At 40.9% G+C, this 24,808-nt stretch overlaps 1 protein-coding gene across 1 annotated transcript in view; it reads left to right on the forward strand.

Annotated features, from left to right (window-relative positions):
• Nucleotides 1-24,808, forward strand: part of stan (Protocadherin-like wing polarity protein stan) — a 228,675-nt gene that overhangs the window by 188,763 nt on the left and 15,104 nt on the right. The window contains exons 6-8 of the mRNA XM_073989243.1: nucleotides 2,396-9,797; nucleotides 15,587-16,132; nucleotides 16,195-17,664. Of these exons, the coding sequence (XP_073845344.1) occupies nucleotides 2,396-9,797; nucleotides 15,587-16,132; nucleotides 16,195-17,664 (9,418 nt within the window). The remainder of the gene's footprint in view (nucleotides 1-2,395; nucleotides 9,798-15,586; nucleotides 16,133-16,194; nucleotides 17,665-24,808) is intronic.

Consider the following 24,808-nt stretch of genomic DNA (forward strand, 5'->3'; position numbering starts at 1 on the left):
TATTTCTACAAAATCCAAAATTCTCAAAAAATCCAACAATCCAAAATGTTTAAGATATTCAAAATTCCCTGAAAAAATACTCCTAATAAACCTAAAAATAATCATAAAAAATAGGTAAAAAAACTTTTTAAGTTAAACGGTTTTATGTTAAACATACATTGCAATGTTTAAGATAAATGTACTAAAAATCAAAAAATAATAAAATAGATACAGTCGTGGGAATTATAAACATATGCATAGACTAGACTAAAATAAAACCGTGGGGCACGTCAATTGTCTACAATCGTTGATTAAAATGTTTGTTTTGTAATGTTACACTATAATTAGGCAGTTGTTCAACCGACAACGATGGACGTGTGATAAGTAGGGCTAGAATGTGGAAACAAGCTAGCAAGCTCGATTATAAGCGAGTTTTAGGGTTTCATAGTGGTGAGCGGGTAGTACTTTGTCGATTAAAAATAAACTACGAGCAGTGAAACGATTCCTCGCCAGCCAGCAGTGTGAATGTCCAACGATAAACTAGTTGAAACATCTCTTTTATTTACATGGAGTGTACAACTATTGGAATTTCCATGAGCAAGAAAATAGTAAGTAATTCCTGATCGTCTGCGGGCCAACTGCCTAACGACCAATTAAACAATTCTTCTATCGCACATTAAGTCGATAATTTGTAGACAATTGACGTGCCCCACGGTTTTATTTTAGTCTAGTCTATGCATATGTTTATAATTCCCACGACTGTATCTATTTTATTATTTTTTGGTTTTTAGTACATTTATCTTAAACATTGCAATGTATGTTTAACATAAAACCGTTTAACTTAAAAAGTTTTTTTACCTATTTTTATTTTCTATTTTTAGTTTTTATTTCGCATTCTGTTTAATTCATTTAGTGCTTCATTATTGCAAGGTTTCTTGCCCGTTAGTTTATTGCAGTCCAACTCCTCTATACGTAGTCCCTGCAAAGATCTTACTCTACTAAGAGCCATGTAGGCTTGACCTTCTTCAAACAGTTTCGCACCTAAGTATACGACTGCGTGATCCACAGTGCTGCCCGCATTTTATGTATTGTAGAAGCCCATGATAGTATTAAAGGCACAATTCTTCATTCAGCTGTCCCGTAATTGTACTTAGCTGGAAACTGTATGGATTTCGGGTGTATAAGATGTACTGTATAGTGCACTGTATTCTTCTTGTCAAGCCCTTTTATTTGATACCCATATTGGAGGGATTGATAAAAAATTGTTATCAGCCATTTGGTAGTGGCGGCCATCTTAGATTTCAATTTTGCATAGTAAATTGTATTCTACTTGTTGAGACCTTTCATTTGATACCCATGTTGATAAGATTGATAAAACCTAAGTTATCCGCCATTTTGTAGAGGCCGCCATCTTGGATTTTAATTTTATATAGTACATTGTATTCTACTGGTTGAGCACTTTCATTTGATACCCATATTGATGGGATTGATAAAACCTACGTTATCCGCAATTTTGTAGCGGCCGCCATCTTGGATTTCAATTTTTTATAGTATATTGTATTCTGCTTGTTGAGCCCTTTCATTTGATACCCATATTGATGGGATTGATAAAACCTACGTTATCCGCCATTTTGTAGCGGCGGCCATCTTGAATTTATAATGATAATGAATAAACATAATTGTATTGTCACCAAAATCCAAAGTGTATACAAAATTTCAGATTAATCGGTTGACAGGAAGTTTACCCTCTTGAATTACTAAATTTGACCCAAGAATAAATAATAAAACAAACGGGGTGAGCTAAATAAAAACATTTAAAAAAAATCAAGGTTTCTTTAAAAATTCCCTGAAAAAATATTTTTAAAAAATTCAAAATTCCCTGAAAAATAGAAACCCAAAATGCCAAAATTCCCTGAAAAAATATTCATAAATGTCAAGGTTTCTTTATAAATTTCCCGAAAAAATATTCTTAAAATATTCAAAAATCCCTGAAATAATATTCTTAAAAAATCCTAGATTCTCTAAAAAAAATCTTCACAAAAACTCAAAATTCTCTGAAATAGCATTCTTTAAAAATTCAAATTTCCTGAAAAAATATTCTTAAAAATCAACATTTCTTCATAAATTCAATGAAAAAAATACTCTTAAAAATCAAAAATTTCCCGAAAAAAAATCGAAAATTCCCTGATAAAAATAATTCTAAAAATCCGCGTTTCTTAAAAGGATATTCTTAAAATGTTCATGTTTGTGGTAGAAATAAATACACTTTTTTAAAATTTTATATGCAGAATTTATATTCCAGAGCCATGGCCATGATATTGCCTCAACAAATATTGTATTGTTTTATAATCACCCTCTTTTTGTAGTTCTGCATGCCAATGTTAACTCCCCTCTCCCACCTCTCTTTTTGTTTCAGATGGCACCGGAACTCTGCAGGATCAAGAAATACCCATATTTCGTATAGATGCCCGTACCGGTGTGATTGCTACACGCACCTCGCTGGATCGAGAAACTTCGGATAGTTATAATATAATAGTTACCGCCTCGGATATGGCTTCGGCCCAAAGTGAACGTAAAACAGCCACAGCCAGTGTTTTAGTAAAAATCCTGGATGACAATGATAATTATCCGCAATTTAGTGAACGCACCTATACAGTCCAAGTACCGGAAGATCAATGGGGTGATGATAATGTTGTGGCCCATATTCGTGCCACTGACGCCGATCAGGGCAATAATGCTGCAATACGTTATGCAATTATTGGTGGTAATACACAATCACAGTTTTCCATTGACTCAATGAGTGGTGATGTGAGTTTGGTAAAACCGCTGGATTATGAAAGTGTTCGCAGTTATCGTTTGGTTATACGCGCTCAAGATGGTGGCAGTCCTTCGAGAAGTAATACCACACAGTTGTTGGTTAATGTTATCGACACCAATGATAATGCTCCGCGCTTTTATACATCACAATTTCAAGAATCGGTATTGGAAAATGTCCCGGTGGGTTATAATATTATACGGGTGCAGGCTTATGACAGTGATGAAGGATCAAATGCTGAAATAACTTATAGCATCTCGGAGAGGGATGATAATTTCCCACTGGCTGTAGATCCTCGCTCGGGTTGGATTCATACCATAAAGCAATTGGATCGTGAGGAACAAAATCGTTTTGCATTTCAGGTGGTAGCCAAAGATGGTGGTGTGCCACCAAAATCTGCAAGTTCCACGGTGGTAATTACCGTGCAGGATGTAAATGATAATGATCCGGTGTTTAATCCGAAATATTATGAGGCCAATGTGGGGGAAGACCAGCCACCAGGCACACCGGTTTGTACAGTTACGGCCACAGATCCTGATGAAGATAGCCGCTTGCATTATGAAATTACCTCGGGTAATACTCGGGGACGTTTTGCCATTACCTCACAAAATGGTCGAGGTTTGATAACCATTGCCCAATCGCTGGACTATAAACAAGAGAAGCGATTTTTGTTGACCATAACTGCCACCGATTCGGGAGGTAGGGCAGATACAGCCACTGTGAATATCAACATTACAGATGCCAATAATTTTGCTCCAATCTTTGAAAATGCTCCCTATAGTGCCTCGGTGTTTGAAGATGCACCCATTGGTACCACGGTTTTGGTGGTATCAGCCACTGACAGTGATGTGGGTATTAATGCCCAAATAACCTATTCCCTGAATGAAGAAAGTATCAATGGCCTGGGGAGTCCAAATCCGTTTTCCATTAATCCCCAAACTGGAGCAATTGTGACCAATGCCCTGCTGGATAGAGAGGCAACAAGTGGCTATTTGCTGACGGTGACTGCCAAGGATGGTGGCAACCCATCGCTAAGTGATACCACTGATGTGGAGATAAGTGTTACCGATGTCAATGATAATCCACCACATTTCAAGAATCCCCTTTACCAGGCCTCCATTTTGGAAGATGCCTTGGTGGGTACCTCTGTGTTGCAAATATCCGCCACTGATCCTGATATTGGCCTTAATGGACGCATAAAGTATTTGCTAAGTGATCGTGATGTGGAAGATGGTTCCTTTGTGGTGGACCCCACCTCGGGCACCATACGTACGAACAAAAATTTGGATCGTGAAAGTGTGGCCATTTACCATTTGACAGCCATTGCTGTGGATAAGGGATCGCCACCCATGTCTAGTACAGTGGAGGTGCAGATACGCCTGGAAGATGTTAATGACTCACCACCAACCTTCCCCTCTGACAAAATAACGCTATATGTACCCGAAAACTCCCCCGTGGGTTCTGTGGTGGGTGAGATCCACGCGCATGATCCAGATGAGGGCATCAATGCAGTGGTCCACTACAGCATTATTGGGGGAGATGATTCAAATTCTTTCTCCTTGGTAACAAGACCAGGTTCGGAGAGGGCTCAGTTGCTGACAATGACCGAGTTGGATTATGAATCAAATCGCAAACGCTTTGAATTGGTAATACGGGCTGCCTCGCCGCCGCTGAGAAACGATGCCCATGTTGAAATTTTGGTTACCGATGTAAATGATAACGCCCCGGTACTGCGAGATTTCCAGGTGATTTTCAACAATTTTCGTGATCATTTCCCCAGCGGTGATATTGGACGCATACCAGCCTTTGATGCTGATGTCAGTGATAAGCTAACCTATCGCATATTGTCGGGAAATAATGCCAATTTGATAAGATTGAATCAAACCACCGGAGGGCTTAGCTTAAGTCCCCAATTAAATACCAATGTCCCTAAATTTGCCACCATGGAGGTATCGGTGACGGATGGCATCAATGAGGCCAAGGCCATAATGCAGTTGGCAGTGAGACTGATAACGGAAGATATGCTGTTCAATTCGGTGACGGTGCGCCTCAATGAAATGACCGAAGAGGCTTTTCTTTCGCCCTTGCTGAATTTCTTTTTAGATGGCCTGGCAGCCATAATACCCTGCCCGAAGGAGAATATTTTCATTTTTTCCATACAAGATGACACTGATGTCACATCGCGCATTTTAAATGTTAGCTTTTCGGCCAAGCGTCCAGATGTTTCACATGAAGAGTTTTATACGCCGCAATATCTGCAAGAGAGGGTTTATTTGAATCGTGCCATATTGGCCCGCCTGGCCACAGTGGAGGTCTTGCCGTTCGATGATAATTTGTGTGTTCGTGAGCCGTGCTTGAATTTTGAGGAATGTTTAACAGTTTTGAAATTTGGTAATGCCTCGGATTTTATACACAGCGATACGGTGCTGTTTCGTCCCATCTATCCTGTCAACACCTTTGCATGTTCCTGTCCTGAGGGTTTCACCGGCAGCAAGGAACATTATCTTTGTGATACTGAGGTGGATCTGTGCTATTCGGACCCCTGTCAAAATGGAGGCACTTGTGTGCGTCGAGAGGGTGGTTATACCTGCGTTTGCCCAGCCAGCCACACTGGTGTGAATTGTGAAACTGATATCAAAAAATTGAAGCCTTGCATGTCGGACATATGTGAGGGTGGTTTGTCGTGTATGAATAATTACATGACTAGCCAACCACCACCCTATACGGCCACATGTGAATTGCGTTCCCGCTCGTTCTCACGTAACTCCTTCCTGACCTTCGAAAGTATGAAACAGAGACATCGCTTCAATATTAAGTTGCGTTTTGCCACGGTCCATGAGAATGGCCTGCTGCTCTATAATGGCCGCTACAATGAATTGCACGACTTTGTGGCCTTGGAAATTGTTCAGGGTCATGTCACGTTTACATTTTCCCTGGGAGATCGCAGCGAAAAGGTGGCAGTAACACAACAACATAAAATATCCGATGGCCAGTGGCATGAGGTGGAGGTGAATTATTTGAATCGTTCGGTTACCTTGGTTGTGGATTCGTGTGACACGGCGGTGGCCTTGGCTGGCAATTTTGGTGACAAATGGAATTGTGCCAATCAAACCACTTTGAAATTGGATAAAAGATGTTCCCTGCTGACGGAGACCTGTCATCGTTTTTTGGATCTCACAGGACCCTTGCAAATTGGTGGCCTACCAAGGATTCCTGCCCACTTTCCCATTGACAATCAAGACTATGTGGGTTGTATTTCCGATTTGAGAATTGATGAACGCTATATAGATTTGAATTCCTATGTGGCCGACAATGGCACAATTTCGGGGTGTCCGCAACGCAACCCCTTGTGTTCCTCAGAGCCGTGTTTTAATGGCGGAGCCTGCCACGAAGGTTGGAATACCTATACCTGTGAATGCCCAGAGGGCTATGCCGGCAACAATTGTCAAGAGACCATACCAGCCCCTTGGAGATTTTCGGGAGATGGCAGTCTAAGCTTCAATCCTTTGCTAAGGCCCATACAAATGCCTTGGGTTACCTCACTGGCCATAAGGACCCGCCAACGTAACGCCTTTCTTATACAAATACAAATTGGCCAGAACAGCTCGGCAGTGATATGCCTCAGGGATGGCATACTCTATTATATTTTCGATAATGAGCCCATGTTTTTGGCTGGCGGCTTTTTGGCCGATGGAGAATGGCATCGTGTGGAAATTAAATGGGTGGGATCGGAGATTTTGTTTTCGGTGGATTTTGGCCAGCGTACCGGAGCAGTACCCATATCGCAAAAGATCCAAGGACTTTATGTGGGCAAAATTGTAATTGGCAGTCCCGACAGTTCCATAGGACATGTGGATGATTTGTTATCCTATGAGGGTTGTATACAAGAGGTACGCATTGGTGCTTCTCAGGCGGTATTGTCCAGACCCACAATTCGTGAAAATGTAGAAGATGGTTGCCTGTCAAAGGCAGAGTGTCCCGTAACATGCCCCGCCCATTCGACTTGCACCACCGCCTGGGATCATGCGGAATGTGAATGTTTACCCGGTTATGTGGGACCTGATTGCCTGCCAATTTGCACCGTGAAACCCTGTGCAGCTGGTGTTTGTAGAGCCAACATATCGGAACCCAAGGGTTATCATTGTGAATGTAACTCCACCTATCAACATGGAGAATATTGTGAAAAGACCGTGCAACAACCCTGCCCGGGAGGATGGTGGGGTGAAAAGGTATGTGGACCCTGTAAATGTAATGTCAAGCAGGGTTATCACCCGGATTGTCACAAAACCACTGGCCAGTGTCATTGCAAAACCAACCACTATCAGCCACCAAATGAAACGGCCTGCATACCCTGTGACTGCTACTCCATTGGGTCCTTCAATAGTGCCTGCAATCCCTTAACGGGCCAGTGTGAATGCCGGGAAGGTGTTATTGGCAGACGTTGTGATTCCTGCTCCAATCCCTATGCCGAGGTCACCCTCAATGGCTGTGAAGTGGTCTATGATGCCTGTCCCAGATCGTTTGCTGCAGGGGTTTGGTGGCCCCGCACACCCTTGGGCAGTACCACCGTCGAAAATTGTCCCTCACCCTCCAAGGGAAAGGGGCAAAGGTCGTGTGATAGTATATCCGGCGGCTGGACTATACCGGATATGTTCAATTGTACCTCCGAACCATTTGTTGAGCTGCGCAAACAATTGTCGCAATTGGAAAAACTCGAACTGGAACTAAATTCCTTTGTGGCCATAAAGACAGCAGAAAATCTACAAAAAGCATGTACCACGGTAGATCGCAGCTCCCGAAATGTCCACAAAAAACCTTTGGCCAAAGATCATCGTCGCTACAAAATGGAATCCTCTTTCCTGGTGAATGAAAACAACAATGTGTGGTCGCATGAATTGGAAATGGAATATCTTTCAGATGAAATGAAATTTTCCCATGATCGCCTTTACGGTGCAGATCTTTTGGTTACCGAAGGTTTACTGCAAGAACTCATCAATTATGAATTAATGCAGAATGGTTTAAATCTCACCCATTCTCAGGATAAATATTTCATCAAGAACCTTGTAGAGGCAGCCAGTGTCATTTTGGATCGTAAATATTCGGCGGAATGGAAGAGGGCCTCAGAGTTAATACAACGTGGTCCCGATGATTTGCTGGATGCTTTCAACAAATACATGGTTATTTTGGCGAGGTCTCAACACGACACCTACACGAATCCCTTTGAAATTGTACAACCCAACATGGCTTTCGGTTTGGATATTGTCACAGCCGAATCGTTGTTCGGCTATGAACCGGAACAGTTAAGTGAATATCATAAGACGAAATATTTCAAACCAAATGCTTTTACCACGGAAAGTATTATACTACCCGACACGAGTGGGTTTCTGCAGCATTCGGCCAAGCAGAAGCCGGTTATTACCTTCCCGAAATACAACAACTACATTCAGGATAAAAGTAAATTTGATAAATACACCAAGGTGTTGGTGCCGCTGGACATGTTGGGCATTACACCACCCGAAAGTAATGAAGTGACCTATGGTACAAATGATTACAAGGCCATAATTTCCTATGCCCAGTACAAAGATGTGGGTCAACTACTGCCGGATATGTTTGATGAAACGATTACTCGACGTTGGGGTGTGGATATTGAGGTGGCCTCACCCATTCTATCTTTGGCGATTTTAGTGCCCTCCACAGAGGCCGAGGAGAAACGCATTGAAATCCCCTATCGCAAAATATCATCACAGAAAACCTATTCCGCCACGGGTTCCAGTGAACAAGAATTCATCGAGGTCTTTGATGTGCCCAAGAAACATGGTGGCGGCAGCCAAGCTTCCTCTAACTCGGCCAGTGAGGAACACATGATAGAAAACATCAGGATAACTGCCCATGAAATTCCACCACCATCCTCGTCCTCATCTTCGTCATCAAGGGAACATGATAGCAATGAAGCTGTGGAAATAGAAGATCCCGAAGAGCCCCACCTAAATGTGCGTTTCGATGACAACATTGAATTCCACGGCAATTCGGGTGAAGAAATTATCAACTCTCCCGAAGATATGGGCCATTATGATCAATCCCAGGAACACATGGAGCATTCACAAGAACACGACGATCATGAGGACATGACGCCCCATAAGGGAGAAAATGAAGCCTTTTATCGCAATCGTCGTTTGGTCAAGCGCCAGGTGGAGGTTATCTATCCCAGTGAACAGTCACAAAAGTCACAACATCTTTCCTATCGTTCCTTGGGCTCCCCCCATCTCTCACAACCCATCAAATTGCAAATGTGGTTGGACATAGAGCCAGGACGTTTTGGACCCCGCTCCAATCCACAATGTGTACGCTGGAATTCCTTTACCAATCAATGGACTCGACTTGGCTGTCAAACTGACATACCCGATTATGACAATATACATCTACACATGGCCAGCAGCAGCTCGAATGGTGGTAGCGGTGCTGGTGGTGGTCCTGGTGCCATGCAACCACCACCCATTATTGTCAATTGCACCTGTACACATATCTCCAATTATGCTGTCATTGTTGATGTTATCGATCCCGAAGATATACCCGAACCATCGCTGCTGGTTCAAATCACTTCATATTCAGCATTCTTAGTTTCCCTGCCTGTTCTCTTGAGCGTCCTGATTGCATTGGCCCTGCTGCGTGGCCAACAAACCAACTCGAATACCATTCATCAGAACATTGTCCTGTGTGTCTTCTTTGCCGAATTGCTGTTCTTTGTGGGCATGCAATCACGTCGTAATTTGCTCGAAAACGAATTCCCCTGCAAACTGATTGCGATTTGTTTGCATTATTTCTGGTTGGCCGCCTTTGCCTGGACAACGGTGGACTGTGTACATTTGTATCGTATGCTAACGGAAATGCGTGATATTAATCATGGTCCAATGGGTTTCTACTTTGCCATGGGTTATGGTGCGCCCGCCATTGTTGTTGGCCTGTCGGTGGGTGTACGTGCTCACGAATATGGAAATAGTCTGTTGTAAGTATAAGAAGAAGAAAAAAAAACGAACAATTGGGGAAAAACAATTTGTTGTTGATTGATTTGGGAGGATTTCTTGAGTTATCTTCTTTTTTCATCATCTACTTCATTGTTGTTTGGCATGTGTCCCGGGCACACATTGATGGAAGTGTGTAAAGGAAAATCTATTTGCAAAGGCTTAACAGCGATATCTATCTGCCTGTTAAGTTTAGGGAAATGGTGAAGTGCAATATTTTGCACTGCATTTTCTGTTGGGTCTAATGCCTATCAATCAGTTTGTAAGTAGTTAGTGATAGGTTATTTGTGCTTGCCATGCGATACTTAGGCGAAATGCAATACCAATCGTAAGGGAGATCATTAATAAATTGCTGTATCAGAAAGCCATAGACAACTAATTTTTACTTTGTGGTTACCTGATGCGTATACGCTGCGACAACAGTTATACGCCCTAGGCTTCATTGGAAAACTTCTAATATTTTACTATTACATTGAAAATAGGGGTCAATTAATGCAAGAAGATCTAAACTACCGTAGTCAGATACATCTCAAAAGTGAAAATGGGGTGTTTGTCTCATATCATATATGGACCGTCTCTAATGGTAGGCAGTTAGTTTGAGATAAGTATGCGAAATCGAGATCCATTTCAAATAAGTAGTGATAATAGTAATAGAGCTGCGTCAATGAGCCAATAGGTAAATAGTATTTTTTTAATTGTAAATATGAACGTATCGCCGATCCAGGCACAATCATATACACAGTATTCTTTTCAATATCTAAACATTTCCTATGCAAATACTTTATTTTGTGTTGACAATTGGTGCTTTTGGAAATTCGATTTATAAAGAGGCCAAGAAAAAAATGTTTACGACATAGAAAGCCAGAATGGTGTGTTGCTCTCATATCAAAGAGCGCTATGCGTTTTAAATTTATCCCCACCACTGTGTCACCACCTTAGTTGTTGACAATGACCCCTACTGCGATTCTAATTTCTGATTTACGTAGTGAGAGAAGGGATGTAGTTCCACGCCCTAGATTGCCGGAGAAATTCTCTTGTCTTGTCTTCTTGCCAGATCCTTAGGTTTTCTATGCGTAGAGCTTACTGAGTTTGTTGAGGAAGAAGCCGCGTCTTGCCAGTACATCAAGTGCATCATTTCCCTCAATATTGCAGTACCCTGATACCCAAAAAAATTTAACGACGGTATTTAAACTACACCATTTTACAATCTTGGATATAATAGTGTCTAATCCTAACGCCTTTAAAGCAGCCAAGCTATCCACGTAAGCCTTCACTACTTACAACGTCTATATACAACGTCTTCCATTACTCCTAGTAGTTCTAAAGCCATCAGCATTGCAAAGATTTCTGTCTGAAAAATACTGCAACTGTCGTTAAGTTTGTACGAGGGTATGATATTCAATTCTTCACAATACACACCAGCTCACACGCCTTCTTCTATTTTCGACCATCGACCCATTCTATCAGGGATTGGTGAAATGTAGTCAGTTTCACCTCTCCTATCACTTATCCCTAATTGGCTACCTAGCCGCTGTAGAATGCTAGCATGTCCAAGCCGTGAACAACGCCACAGTTTGAGCAGCGGTTGGATGTTTAGTATGGCATTCAGAACTGCCTGTGGGCTGCTTGTTTGCTGCTCAACTAATAAGAACAGCGCTTTGCACTGTAGCTAACCTGGATAGATTATAATTATTGCTTAGGGTCTGCCACCAGACGAGGCAGCCATAAGTGAAGATGGGGCAGACCGCTGTCCTATACAGTATGCCTATGGAGTTTTTACAAGAATAATGTGCAATTTAGCCTTTCTTGGTACTCTCCTCAGTGTTCGTCTTTCATCTTAACCGATGGTCAAGGACCACTCCCAGGTCTTTCGCCTCTGTAGAGAGATTAAATTCAATTGTCAGCGATATTTCTATTCGTGGTGAATATTACCAACTCCTTTTTTTGGTTTCACACCTATTTATCAATGCACCTGGCATCATCAGACAGCGTTGACAAAAATTTGCCACTGATAATAATGACTAATTTTTCGTTGCAATGTCATAGACAACTCTAAATACTTTTTTAATTTTTTTAGGATCGGTTATAAGAACCAACCATTAAATCACATTTTTGTTGGCGTATACGTTGCGGCAACAGTTATACGCATAGATGGTCTAGTCAATTCTTCCACGTCGAGTAAATAGTAACAAAAAGGTCGCATTTATAATGCTATCCGAGTGAAAATTTAGAATGTTCACTTTTCCAAAGAAAAAATGGCGAAAATCGGTTCATCGCCGTTCTTCGGATAGGAACCAAGAATTATCCAGTTTTCCATCTGAAGACCGACTTATCAACTAGCTTCAGTATTTTGTCTAGCTCCATGGATGGAGGAGGGACCCATACTGAAGTAGTCATCCCACACGGAATCTCAGCAACGCTGACTGCCGCCAGATCGCTCCCCACCCAAAGAGGATCAAGATTATTAACTGTGGATTTAAGGAAATCGACAGACTCCTTATTCTCACAGTTGATAACCTTGACCCCTTGACCTTGTAGGGGGCCGACTGACCGAGTCTAACCTTGCCGCGATCCACCTTGTCTGAGATGAGGACGTCTCTCAGATGACCCTCGATTTGCAACCAGTGACTTGCGCGGATTCTTCCATTGGGATCAGCCTTGTCAATGATGGACACTCTCAGGTTATCCGGAACTGTCCGCCGCACAGCATTGTCACTTTGCTTTGATGTACTGTGTTTATCTTGCTGGTTCACAAGGTTTTTGTGAAGGTACAGCGATTGTGGAAGTGTTGCTCTTCCCTGTGCTGTCTTTCACACTATCCTTGATCACCATTGGCTCACAAGGTTTCTGCAAGGTGGCGGTCGCTGCGGAGTTCATAGCTCCACAGTTACTAGCTCCTGCACTAACCTTGGCTGCCGATGCAGCAAAGGTATACGAGATGATCGGCCATGACAGCGTTGATGTCTTCGCTGCCGGCGGTTGCTCCTCCGAAGACCTCATCCTCTTCACCACTATGGGTGCAGCTGAGTTGGTCACCAAGGTACCGCCAGCCTTTGAGGATGCCGACACTGCCACAGACCCATCATCTCGTTTTGCGAGCTTCCCCCTGCCCATCACCTGACCCACCTCCATGCCCTTGTTTAGGGGCTTAGAAGGAGGGCGACGGAGGGGCTTGGGGAGGCAGCTGGTTTTCTGGACTTGGTTTTTGACCTTTTTGGCTTCTTAACAGCCTGTGCGGGCTGTGATTTAGCCAGGTCAACTGCGGGTATAGCATGAGGGCATTCTGTCGTCTCTTCCATGCGGATTACGACAGGATTCCCTCCCTCACACGACGTGGGAATTTCATTAACTGGAAAATCCTTAATCGTTAAGTGAGGATATTTTCTTTCGAACCGCCACACAAACTTTAGGTTCTTCCTAATTAATTTAAATTCCCTTTCAGTGATTGTTCTGGGATCTTTGTTGACATATCGCCTGCAATACGAAATCGCAAAACGATAGTCTTTTCTGCCCATTGCTTCTTTACTTGCGCTTTTTGAGGTTGAAGGTTTTTGTGACTCATCCATGTTGTCCATGGTTGCGTCACACTCTCCGACAACTTCATCCACCGCAGTTTGCCTAAGAAGCAATGGTAGTTTTTCTCCACCTGAACAGTTTGTAGGTGCGACTTTGTCAGGCAGAATTGGCGACTCAGCTTGACCGGTGGAAGGAATGATGGTGGTTTCCATTATTCCTTCCTCATTGGTTAATGTTGAGTCGTTCAACCTGTTCGCCATCCAAATTTGCTAGAGGGAGAAAGTTTTCCTCAATTTTAGACAAAAGGACCCTACTTTGTCTGTTTAGACTATCGTTTATGATGTCTAAACTCGGGGTGTCGACATCGCCCCTAGTTAGGCCACCACGCGAAGTGGAAGGGGAAATTGAGAGAGAATTGTCCGTGTCCATGTTCCTAATCGTCAACGAGAGGGAGGTATTTGCACTTGTGGAAGTGAAGACTGAGGTTGCCAAGGCATCCACACCAACATCAGTCGGAGTTTTTGGTTTTTTTGAGGGTTTTTGTTTTTTGGGGTATTTTTTTAAAGTTCGAGAATAGATATGTTACTTAGTTACTGGAAGGTCAGGAGGTCAATCGTGGCATTGCCTCCTTACCACGGCAAGGGCTTGACAGAAAAACAAGTTCGTTACCCGTTGATTCGCCCAGGTGTCAACGAGGCTCCGTTCAAATACAGTTTAGAGGTATCCCACTGCAAACCTTGAGAACACAGATAGGCACGAGTATTACGCATAAAGCCCTGCGTACATAAGCTGCTCTGCCTGATTGCCTTGCTTTCCTGTTTCATTTTTGACATAATAAAAATAAAAGAATAAAGATGGCCGAGGAAATTTCGAACTGGGTTGCCCTTTTCTTTTTTATTCTTTTATCAGAAGTAAGCAAGGTAAGCAGACAAGGCAGCTTATGTACGCAGGACTTTACACCCCGGTGTTGGGGGATCTCTAATGGGTAGGAGATCACTACCTGGATAACCTTTGGTCAGTCGCACTTTCCCGTTCTCAAAAGTCATGTAGAACGGAGCTCTGCTAGTCCGTTCAGGATAACATGTCGAGTATCGAGAAATTGCGACCTAAGCCCCTGTATCGCGTCAAGATTGTTACCCCCTGACAGGGGTGATGTATACTTTACGGCAACAGTTATACGCTCCCTGAAATCATAGAATTGATTTTCCTTGAAATTTACGTTGGAACTATCAAAATATATTCTGTCACCCACGAAAATACTATATATAGGGATCTGTTCATAAGGTATTTAAGTCCATCCCTTCTATAGTTGTTTTTTATAACCACCACCATAGTTGTTTTTCCCTTTGTAACGCATTGAAATAATCATTTGCCACCCTATAAAGTGCAACTGTACCTTCCGATTTTCGCTCTATTGAGAATTTCTTGGACCTATAACTTGGCACTTGAGATTCAAATATTTCCTTACTTATTGTAGGCATAGGTTCATGTGTTGGTATAGCATCCCTATAACTGCCTTCCTATTTTCCGCTTAACTTCTTAAGGAGCATAGGGCCTCTTTAAACATACTCCAGGATGATCTGTCATTTGCTATTGCTTTTATTTTGCTCCATGATTTTCCGGTAGATTGTAACTCCTTCATAAGGTATTTTGATGATATTTAGCTAACTTTTTTATGACAGAACTACCTGTTACTTGACATTTTATGTTCCCGGTGTTCACAAAACTTCTCCACCAAAAATTGTCAACATAGGTCTATGTGTTGGTGTAGCCCCCACATAACGATATTTTGAGGAGTATGTAGCTAACATTTGTTAACAGAACTACCCGTGTCTTGACATTTGAGGTTTGCAGTAATCACAACATTTGTTCACCAAAAATTGTCATCATAGGTCCACACTTTGATACAGCCTAATATAAATATATAGCCCGATTGAAGACATTTTACGATAGATTTTCAGACCTAATTTAGGCATTGGGGTTATCCGTGGATAGGAAACGGAATAGTTATACCGTTTTGGTTCAGGTTATGGCGGAGGGGATAAAATGTTCGGTCCGGCCAAACTTATCGATTTTTTACTAGTTTAAATTAGAGATCTGTTCATAGGGCATTAGGCCGAAATCTTCTGTTTTTGGTTTTAAATACAGCAGTTATACGCTCCCAAAAATCATCGAAATTATTATTTATTAATTTGTTATTTTTTTTAAATCGTTACTATAACTCCAACAAATATTTCTTTTCTCATTTTCTCTACAGCTGCTGGTTATCGGTATATGAACCTGTGGTGTGGTGGCTTGTGGGACCCATTGCCGGAATGTCTGTCGTCAATCTCCTTATACTCTTTGTATCAGTCAAAGCTGCCTTTACCCTTAAAGATCACGTTTTAGGTTTTGGTAATTTACGTACCCTACTATGGCTCTCGGTTGTCTCTTTACCGCTTATGGGAGTTATGTGGGTACTTGCCGTCCTAGCAGCGTCCGAAAGTTCTCAGCTTCTCAGTATGTTACTTTCCGGTGTTGTTGTACTGCATGCTGTTTTTTGTCTGGTTGGTTACTGCATTATCAATAAGCGGGTAAGAGAAAATCTTCAAAGGACCTTTTTAAGATGTATGGGACGTAAGGTGCCGCTACTGGATTCATCAATGGTGGTTAGTAATAGTTCACATAATGTCAATGGTACTACAACACGGCCGAATAACTTTCTCAATGCCAACGGTTATGATACACAGCGACGAAACGTGGGTATAAGTGTGTCCAGCACGACATCACGTAGCACGGCAAAGACTAGTTCAAGTCCATATAGGTAAGTTACAAACTTTGCTTTTGTAATGAAATTTTGAAATATTTTTTTTTCCTCTTTCTTAGTGATGGCCAATTGCGACAAACCTCCACATCCACCTCAAATTACAACTCCAATTCAGATGCCCCCAGTTTCTTGCGCGGCTTCGACTCATCCACCACCAGTGGCCAGAGGGAGGGTAAATCTCGCCGCCATCATCGTAAGGACTCGGATTCTGGTTCAGAAACAGATGGTCGTTCGCTGGAGTTAGCCTCTAGCCATTCAAGTGATGATGATGAGTCTAGAACCAATCGTTCTTCCACCACCGGCACGGCGACCAGTACACATCGCAGTACAGCTGTAAGCATTACACCCTCATATTTGCCCAACATTACCGAACATGTTCAAGCCACAACCCCGCCTGAGTTAAATGTTGTACAAAGTCCACAACTGTTCCCAAGTGTAAATAAGCCGGTCTATGCCCCACGATGGTCCAGTCAGCTGCCGGATGCTTACTTACAATCTCCACCCAACATGGGTAGATGGTCACAAAATACAGAATCGGACAATGAACACATACATCATGGTCCAAAAATGACCATATCTCCAAACCCCTTGCCAAATCCTGATCTCACAGATACCTCGTATTTACAACAACATCACAATAAAATCAACATGACGCCATCGATATTGGAAAATCTGCAAAACGCAAGACCCTCGGAAAGCTATGATGCCTTGGAAAGGGAAAGCCTCTACGGCAGACGTCCAGACAACTATGGACAATATGATACCATGCCGGCGAATATTACCAATTACAAACCACCCAGCCACTATGGCAGTGAGCATGACTACAATGGCAGCAATGGCAACAATAGCAATGGCACGGGTAGCGTAAATGGCGGTGGTGGTGGTAGCTCCAATGGCAATGGTGGCACACAAATTGTCAATCACATGCGAACCTTCAACAATGACAATGCCTATCTAAGTGATAGCATTTATGACAAACAAAGGACCCTAGGCTCACCATATATGTCCAAGGATCGTATTGCACCCGATATATATGGATCACGAGAAAATCACTATAGCCTAAAGAAACATCAACCACCTCCCATGTATGGTACTGATTCAGTGCATTCGGTACACTCATTGCTACGCAATGATTATCATCAACAGCAACAACAACAACAGCAGCAGCAACACCAACAGCGGCTGCATCATCAAGATCATCATTCAGATCGTTTATCGGAAAATTCCGATAAAAATGGCTATCATTTCCCATATACCGCTGAAGAGGATCATTTAACAACAAATGCCAGAAAATTAAGTCTGCAACATTCCCACTCTCCATCATTGCATGGTGGCTCGCAGCAGATACTAAATGGTCATCATCCGCATCATATGCAACAGGGTATGGTAAATGATATCAATAATCCTGGCCTGATGGGACGTCATACGCTGAATGGCTCACGCCACAGTTCAAGAGGTTCATCACCGCCCACCTCAAGTATAGCACCAATGCAACCGCTGGCCCCCTTGACCAGCATCACCGATACAGAGTGAGTATTTTTTTAGTTCATAAATTTTTTTGGGTTGTGGCAGATTTCCATTTTTTAGAGTTTTTCGGTTTGTTCCAAATGCTTTATTTTATTTTTTCGCTTGTGGTATGGTAAAGGCTTTTTAGTTTTGTTGGCAAGTAAAGTGACAAATAGGTTCTAAAAGTTAGCATAAATCTACAAACTTTATGTTCTCCAACTGTTAAAAAAGAAAAAGGTATTCCGTTTTGATTAGCAGGTCGTATAAGTAAGGTCAACACTTATACGGACCATATTAAATATTTGATTAGTTTTATATATATTTGTGACGATGTGAAAAAGTGTACCGATATTGAAAAACGCGTTCGAAATAACTATCTTATTTTCTGATAAATCATCTAGACCCCAGATTGAATTTTAAACTCTACACATCAAATGTATTCTAACCTCAGTTTTTTTAGAGAACACACTAATTTGTCGGCACTAACCCATAGAGAGGGTTTTTTTATACAGACCAGATTGTCCCAAAGATAGCATGGCATTCTAACTTAAGTCATTTTAGATTCACTTTGGCAGTTTTGTTGTGATGTGTGTTTACTTTTTATTTTAAAGTAAGACCCAGCTTAATCACAGATTTGTTGTTTTCAAATTTTAAAAACAACAAGTTTTTAAAGTGGGGTAGTTAAAATTGATTTACTTTAGGGAAGGGCAGAGAATACTAGTTTCGTCCAACGCCACATGGACTCATCAGTTCTCTTAGTTCTTTGCATTGAAGCAAAGAACTCTTCCCCAAATGTATGACGATCAGAGCTCAAGAATAAGCTTTAAAATATTAAGTCATTTCAGGTAAGAGATTAAGACCAGGACCATTCAGATGTAGTTCTGATATTTCTTTATTCCTTCAGCACATATTAACAATGTCATACTGTGTATCCATCTCCGTCTTCAGGGCAACATTCTTGGCTACCACAACAAAAGTGTCTGTGGATAATTGTTCCGTGTTTTTTTTAATGAAACTGGGATTGAAAGATATACTTTTTATACCCTTAGCCTTTGGACTAATTTGTATACGACCAAAACTGTGTCTCATCGGAAAAATGTTTTTAGACTCCAAATATCTCTTCACGAAATCTGCTACAGAAAATCTGGAGTCGAAGTAGCCATGTCCGTCTATCTATCTGGTGCTCACAATAATTCTCGAACGGATCAACCGATCCAAAATTTGGTCCACGTAATATTTTGTCCAATCTTTAATTAAGTTCACTCTCCTTCTGGTACATTTCCAAAAAAGCTTCAATTTTCTGCGAAAAAATAGTGCACACGAAAACTCTCAACATGTCAATCGATTTGGTCCTTGTAATATCTCTTCCAGACAATGATCATGTTCGAAAATTTACTATATCGTTCCACTACGTTGGGTACCTTCCACAAAAGTGTACAAGTGCAGTTTGAGAACGTGTCTCAGATCGTTCAAAATATAACTGACCTCTATAAAGCTTCTCAAACCTATTCAGTCTTCAGATATACTCGTACCATCTCAGAGGTACCCTAGAGGGCTCACAAAATTTATTTCGTCCTCCTTTCAGGTCCTTAAAATCTGTTCTGACCTCTGCAAGGTTCCTTAAATCTAGTCGGACCTCTCGTAAAAATCTATTCGGTTCTTCATAGAGGACCTCAAACCTTATTTTCACAATTTTAAAGCTTCTCAAAATCTATCCGGACTTCCTAAGAGGTCCTAAGAAACTATTCGGACATCACGAGTCACCGAATATTATAGAACCTTTATAAGGCTCCTCAAAATGTATTCTGATTTGTACAAAGCTCATCAAATCTATTCAGACTGATTTGGAGGACCTCAAAACCTATTCTGAGCCTTTTAAAGCTTCTCAAAATCTATTTGGATCTCCTTAGAGGTCCTTAAAATCTTTTCAGAACTCTAAAAGCCTCATCAGATCTATTTGGACCTGCAAAGAGGACCTCAAAGTGTATTATGACCTCTATTCTGACCCTCACAATTCCTATTATGATCTTTTTAAAGCTTCTAAAAATATATTCGGACCTCAGGGCTCACCAAATGTATTCTAACCTCAATACGGCTCCTCAAAATGTATTCGGACCTCAAAATCTATGCTGACATTCTAAAGCTTCTCAAAATCTATTTGGGGCTCCTAAGAGAACCTTAAAATATTTTCAGAACTCTAAAAGCCTCCTCAAATCTATTTGGGGCTTTTAGAAAAACCTCAAAATATATTCTGACCTCCATAAGGCACAACAAGTCTATTCGGATCATCTTAGAGGTCATCGAGACTTATTCTCAAAATCTTTTCAGATCTATATATGGTTCCTGATAATGTTTTCGAACCCCTTGGAAATCCTCAAAATCTATTCTAAACCGCTACAAAGCTTCCCAATTCTTTTCAGACCCATTGAGAGGTTCTCAAAATCAATTTGGACGATTTCAAGGCTACTAAAAATTTTTTGGACCTCCTCAAAATCCTTTCGGACGTCTTCAAAGTTCCTGAAATTCTCTTCGGACATCTTAAAATCTATTCTGATCTCCTTCCAGAACTCTACAGAGCTCCTCAAAATTACTTCTGGTCTATATAAAGCTTCCCAAGTCCCCTGTGGCCTCTAAAGGGTTCGCGGACATCTTCAAGGCTCCTCAAAATATACTCGGACGTCTTCAATGTTCCTCAAATTATCGGATTTAAAATTCGGACATCTTAAAAGATCCTAAAATATTTTGCTATCTCCATCCAAGTCTCCTGTGGCCTCTTAAGAGTTCGCGGACATATTCAAGACTCCTAAAAATGTTTCGGGCCTCCTCAAAATCCATTCGGACCTTTTCAAGGCTCCTCAAATTCTCTTCGGTCATCTTAAAAGATCTTAAAATCTATTCCGATCTCTAACGAGCTCCTCAACATTTCGCCTGGCCCTTTTACAGCTCCCCAAATCTCTTGTATCCTCTAAAGAGTTCGCGGACATCTTCAAGGCTCCTCAAAATCCATTCGGACGTCTTCAAAGTTCCTCAAATTCTCTCCATACATCTTAAAGGATCTTAAAATCTATTTCGATCTCTATCCTGATCTCTACGGAGCTTCTCATATACAGCTCCCAAAACCTCTTGGGGCTTCTAAAGAGTTCCTAAAAAATTTTGGGGCCTCCTCAAAACCCATTCGGACCTCTTCAAGGCTCCTCAAATTCTGTTCAGACATCTTTAAATCTATTCCGATCTCTATCAGGACTTCTAAAGAGCTCCTCAAAACATCGCCTGGCCCCTAAACAGCTCCCCACATCTACCAAATCTCTTGTGGCTTCTAAAGAGTTCGCGGACATCTTCAAGGCACCTCAAAATTCATATGGACGTCTTCAAGGATCCTCAAATTCTCTTCGGTCATCTTAAAGGATCTTAAAATCTATTCCGATATCTGTCCGGACCTCTACAGAGCTCCTCAAAATTTCGCCTGGCCCCTTTTCAAGGTTCCTCAAATTCCTTTCTGACATCTTGAAGGATGTTATAATCTATTGCGATCTCGATCCGTACCTTTACAGAGCTACTGGCCCCTATAGATCTCCCCAAGTCTCTTGTTTCCTCTTAATAGTTTGCGGACATCTTCAAGGCTCCTCAAATTCTCTTCGGACATCTTAAAGGATATTAAAATCTATTCCGATATCAATCCAGACCTTTACAGAGCTTCTGATCCCTATAGAGCTCCCCAAGTCTCTTGTGGTCTCTAAAGAGTTCGCGGACATCTTTAAGGCTCCTCAAAATGTTTGTGTGGGCCTCCTCAACATCCATTCGGACCACTTCAAGACTCCTAAAATTTTAAACGGACATATAAGAGGATTTTAAAATCTAGTCCGACCTCTATCCGGATCTCTACAGAGCTCTACAAAGCCACCAAATCTATTCTGCAAGTACCGATCAGAGGATTTACTGCATGGGTTTCACTTTTCTCTTTGTAGGACTTTGAGAACTATCTTACAACTACGTTGTTTTGAGGATCAAAACACCCTGTTGGGGAACATCGGCCTAAACCATACAGTCATTCGAAATCAATAGATTTATGAGCTCCTGACAACCGCGGCATAAAACAAGGTGTCCAAAACCACTTTGTGGTGGAAACTTCTACCAGTTTCAGGTTCTTTTTGCATTGGCGGCTGCAACCATGGTGCATTCATTGTACCGGGGGTCTCGACACACCTTTGAAATTACCCTGTTCGCTCTAAGCTCTCTAGCCACTTACAAAGTCTATTCTGCGAGTACTGATTAGAATGAAGATCTACAAAATGGTCTTAGCTTTCCTCTTGGTAGGGGTTTGGAAACTGTGTTACGCCTACGTTATCCTATGGGCAACCTGAACATATGTAAATAAATTTTCTAAACCTTAATCTTGCTTCCTGTTGACAAAAAAGAATCAACACAAATATGTAGTAAAAATCCACTAAAATCGCGACGACGCGAATCTTTCCTGCTTCGTCCGACTTTACTCGAGTTAACTTCACCTGTACCCAATGCACCATTATCCTCTCCAAGGCTTTGTCGATTACTGAAAGACGACAGATGCGGGGATAATATCGAAAACTACCAATCGCATTATCTGGTGATTTCAACAAGACAATGCATTTGCAGATTACCAACAGATTTACCCTGCAAATCCTACAAATTATCGGGATTGGCTTGAAATTTGCCATTTGAGGTTCCCTGTAGTCACGAATCTTCTCCACCAAATATTGTCAACATAGCTCTATGTTTTACTTTAGCACCCATATAACGCCACCTGCCGATTTTCGGCATTCAGAGGATTTTAGCAACAATTGTAGACCGAAGTATCTGTAATTTGTCATTTGAGTCACGAAATTTCTCCACCAAAAATTGTCAATATTGGTCCATGTGTTATGTTTAGTGTTCATTGTGTTGTATTCATAACGACAGCAATAATACGCACCGAAGTACCCATGAATTTTTTCATCGCTGTTTTATAGGTTTCAACTAAGTAGTCTGTAACACAAGTACGAGAAAATAATTATTTAATCTAATTAGAAAACGGAGACAAATACACTACATTTCATCAATGTCAAAAACTCTTTCGTCGCTTTACTTTGTCACAAAATCTTTACAAAGTTCTACAAATTTAATTAAATTTTGGTTTGGTTCTTTTGTTTGTTTTTTTCTTGAGGGTTAACATTTTTATTCTTGGTGTCTAGTTAATGCGAAAAAAAACATATTTAACTGTTTTTTCCAATTTATTTTTCCTCGTTGTTATTGACTCTTTATTTTGTTACGTTGTTTATGCTTTTCATTTACATTGTAGTTACATTTCGTTGTTTTTGTAATAAAAATTACTTACTTATGGTATAAAATATCATCTAAACAACACCAGACCAAACAAAACGAAACAACCATCCATCCATTCATTCATAAAATGAAAACACAATTTCTTGTTTTGGGTTGTGTTTTATGTGTTTCGTACTTTTTTCTTATTTTCCTTTTTCTTCTTCCTTCCATTTTTTCTTTTCCAATTTAAACAAAAAAACGCTTGCCTTCCATAAATATGTGTGTGGTTGTGTGTGCGTGCGTGCATCTGTGGAATCCCTCGTCCCGGATTTTTATGGGAAACTATAAAAAATCCTTTCATATAATCATCATCACGAACACCATCGTCATCAATCCTACAACAACAACAACAACAACAAAATAACGAACAACCAACCAACAAACGTACTGACATACCAAACAACCAACGAACCCCAACAACAACATCCTGTTTTCCATGCCATTAAACACTTCCACTTATATCCGAAAACATACAAACAACGCACCTTCATCTCCTATCTTCATTGGCTTAACGTTCAAACAACAAAACCGTATTTCCTGTTGTAATATGCATTAACTCACACATAAACATACACACGCACACATCTACATCCGTTTTCCGATGCCACACTACCAACCAACGAAACAAAAAAAAAACAAATACCCTGTCTCTCTCCCATTCTCTTACCCTCATCATCACAAAAATGAAATTACCAAATACCTACAACAAAATTCTTCTTTTTTTAACGAAAATTGTTATGGATACCCCAACAATTTCAACTTTTTCCTTGTTCAAATTGTGACCCCTTTCAATACCCCAACAAAAACAACAATAAATTGTTGCTGTTGTTTTCATCATTTCCATGTTTGTTTTCTTCCGTTTCCCCATGAATCGCATTGTTTGTGGCTCGGCGTTTTTGTTTATTCTCCCTGCTCCCCTATTTGCCATGCTCCTGTATTTCGCTAAATAACCTCTCCACAGTTCATGGACCTGGGATCGTTTAAAGCAAATCTAATCATTTCTGTGTATTCTCTGTTCTCTTCATAATCTACTTTTATAATACTATGCAATTATTATGCTCCTGTATGTATGTGTGTGTGGGCTTGAACTTTTAATTGTTACGCAAACAACAACCAACGATGGTAAATGGCAACAACGTCAACATCAAAAACATGCAAAATGTTTTATTTACTTATGCTGGATGCTCAAATACAAATTACAAAACTATTTGACTGCTCTCACTCTCTGTAATCAACAAACAAACGCACACACACACACTTGCTTTGACAATTAAACACTTGCTTGGACCAACAAAAACATCAACAATAACAACATTATGGCAAATTGACTCTTAACTACTGGCCTTTGACATAACCAAACAAATTCACAAACGCTCACACCAACACATTCATATGCATGTACTACATGGTTGTTTTGCTCTCTACTCCATGGGTTAAACAACTAACCTGCTCTTTCGACTATGGCTGAACAACGGATAACATCGGAATAAACATCAACAACAAATGGAACTGGCTAAACAAATTTTGCTGCAACAATTATCTCTAATTTACTAATAACACAACAACAACTACTACAACTCTTTGCTATGTTAATACTACTTGTATCCTGGCTATTCTCTGGACTATGGTGGCATTGTATAAACCTGGGTCTCTACAACAACAACACCTTTTAACAACAATCATATAAATAAACTAAATTTATTTGCTTTACTACTACCACAACCAACAACAATAACAACTTTCCATAACAAAAACACACATACACACATCTATGCCTATTTATGTATGTGTATCTTCTCAACGTACAATGCGTACAACTTCAATGTCCTT

The sequence above is a fragment of the Musca autumnalis genome, unplaced genomic scaffold (assembly GCF_047663935.1).
Source record: "Musca autumnalis isolate F117 unplaced genomic scaffold, ASM4766393v1 scaffold_5, whole genome shotgun sequence".
Taxonomy (NCBI): domain Eukaryota; kingdom Metazoa; phylum Arthropoda; class Insecta; order Diptera; family Muscidae; genus Musca; species Musca autumnalis.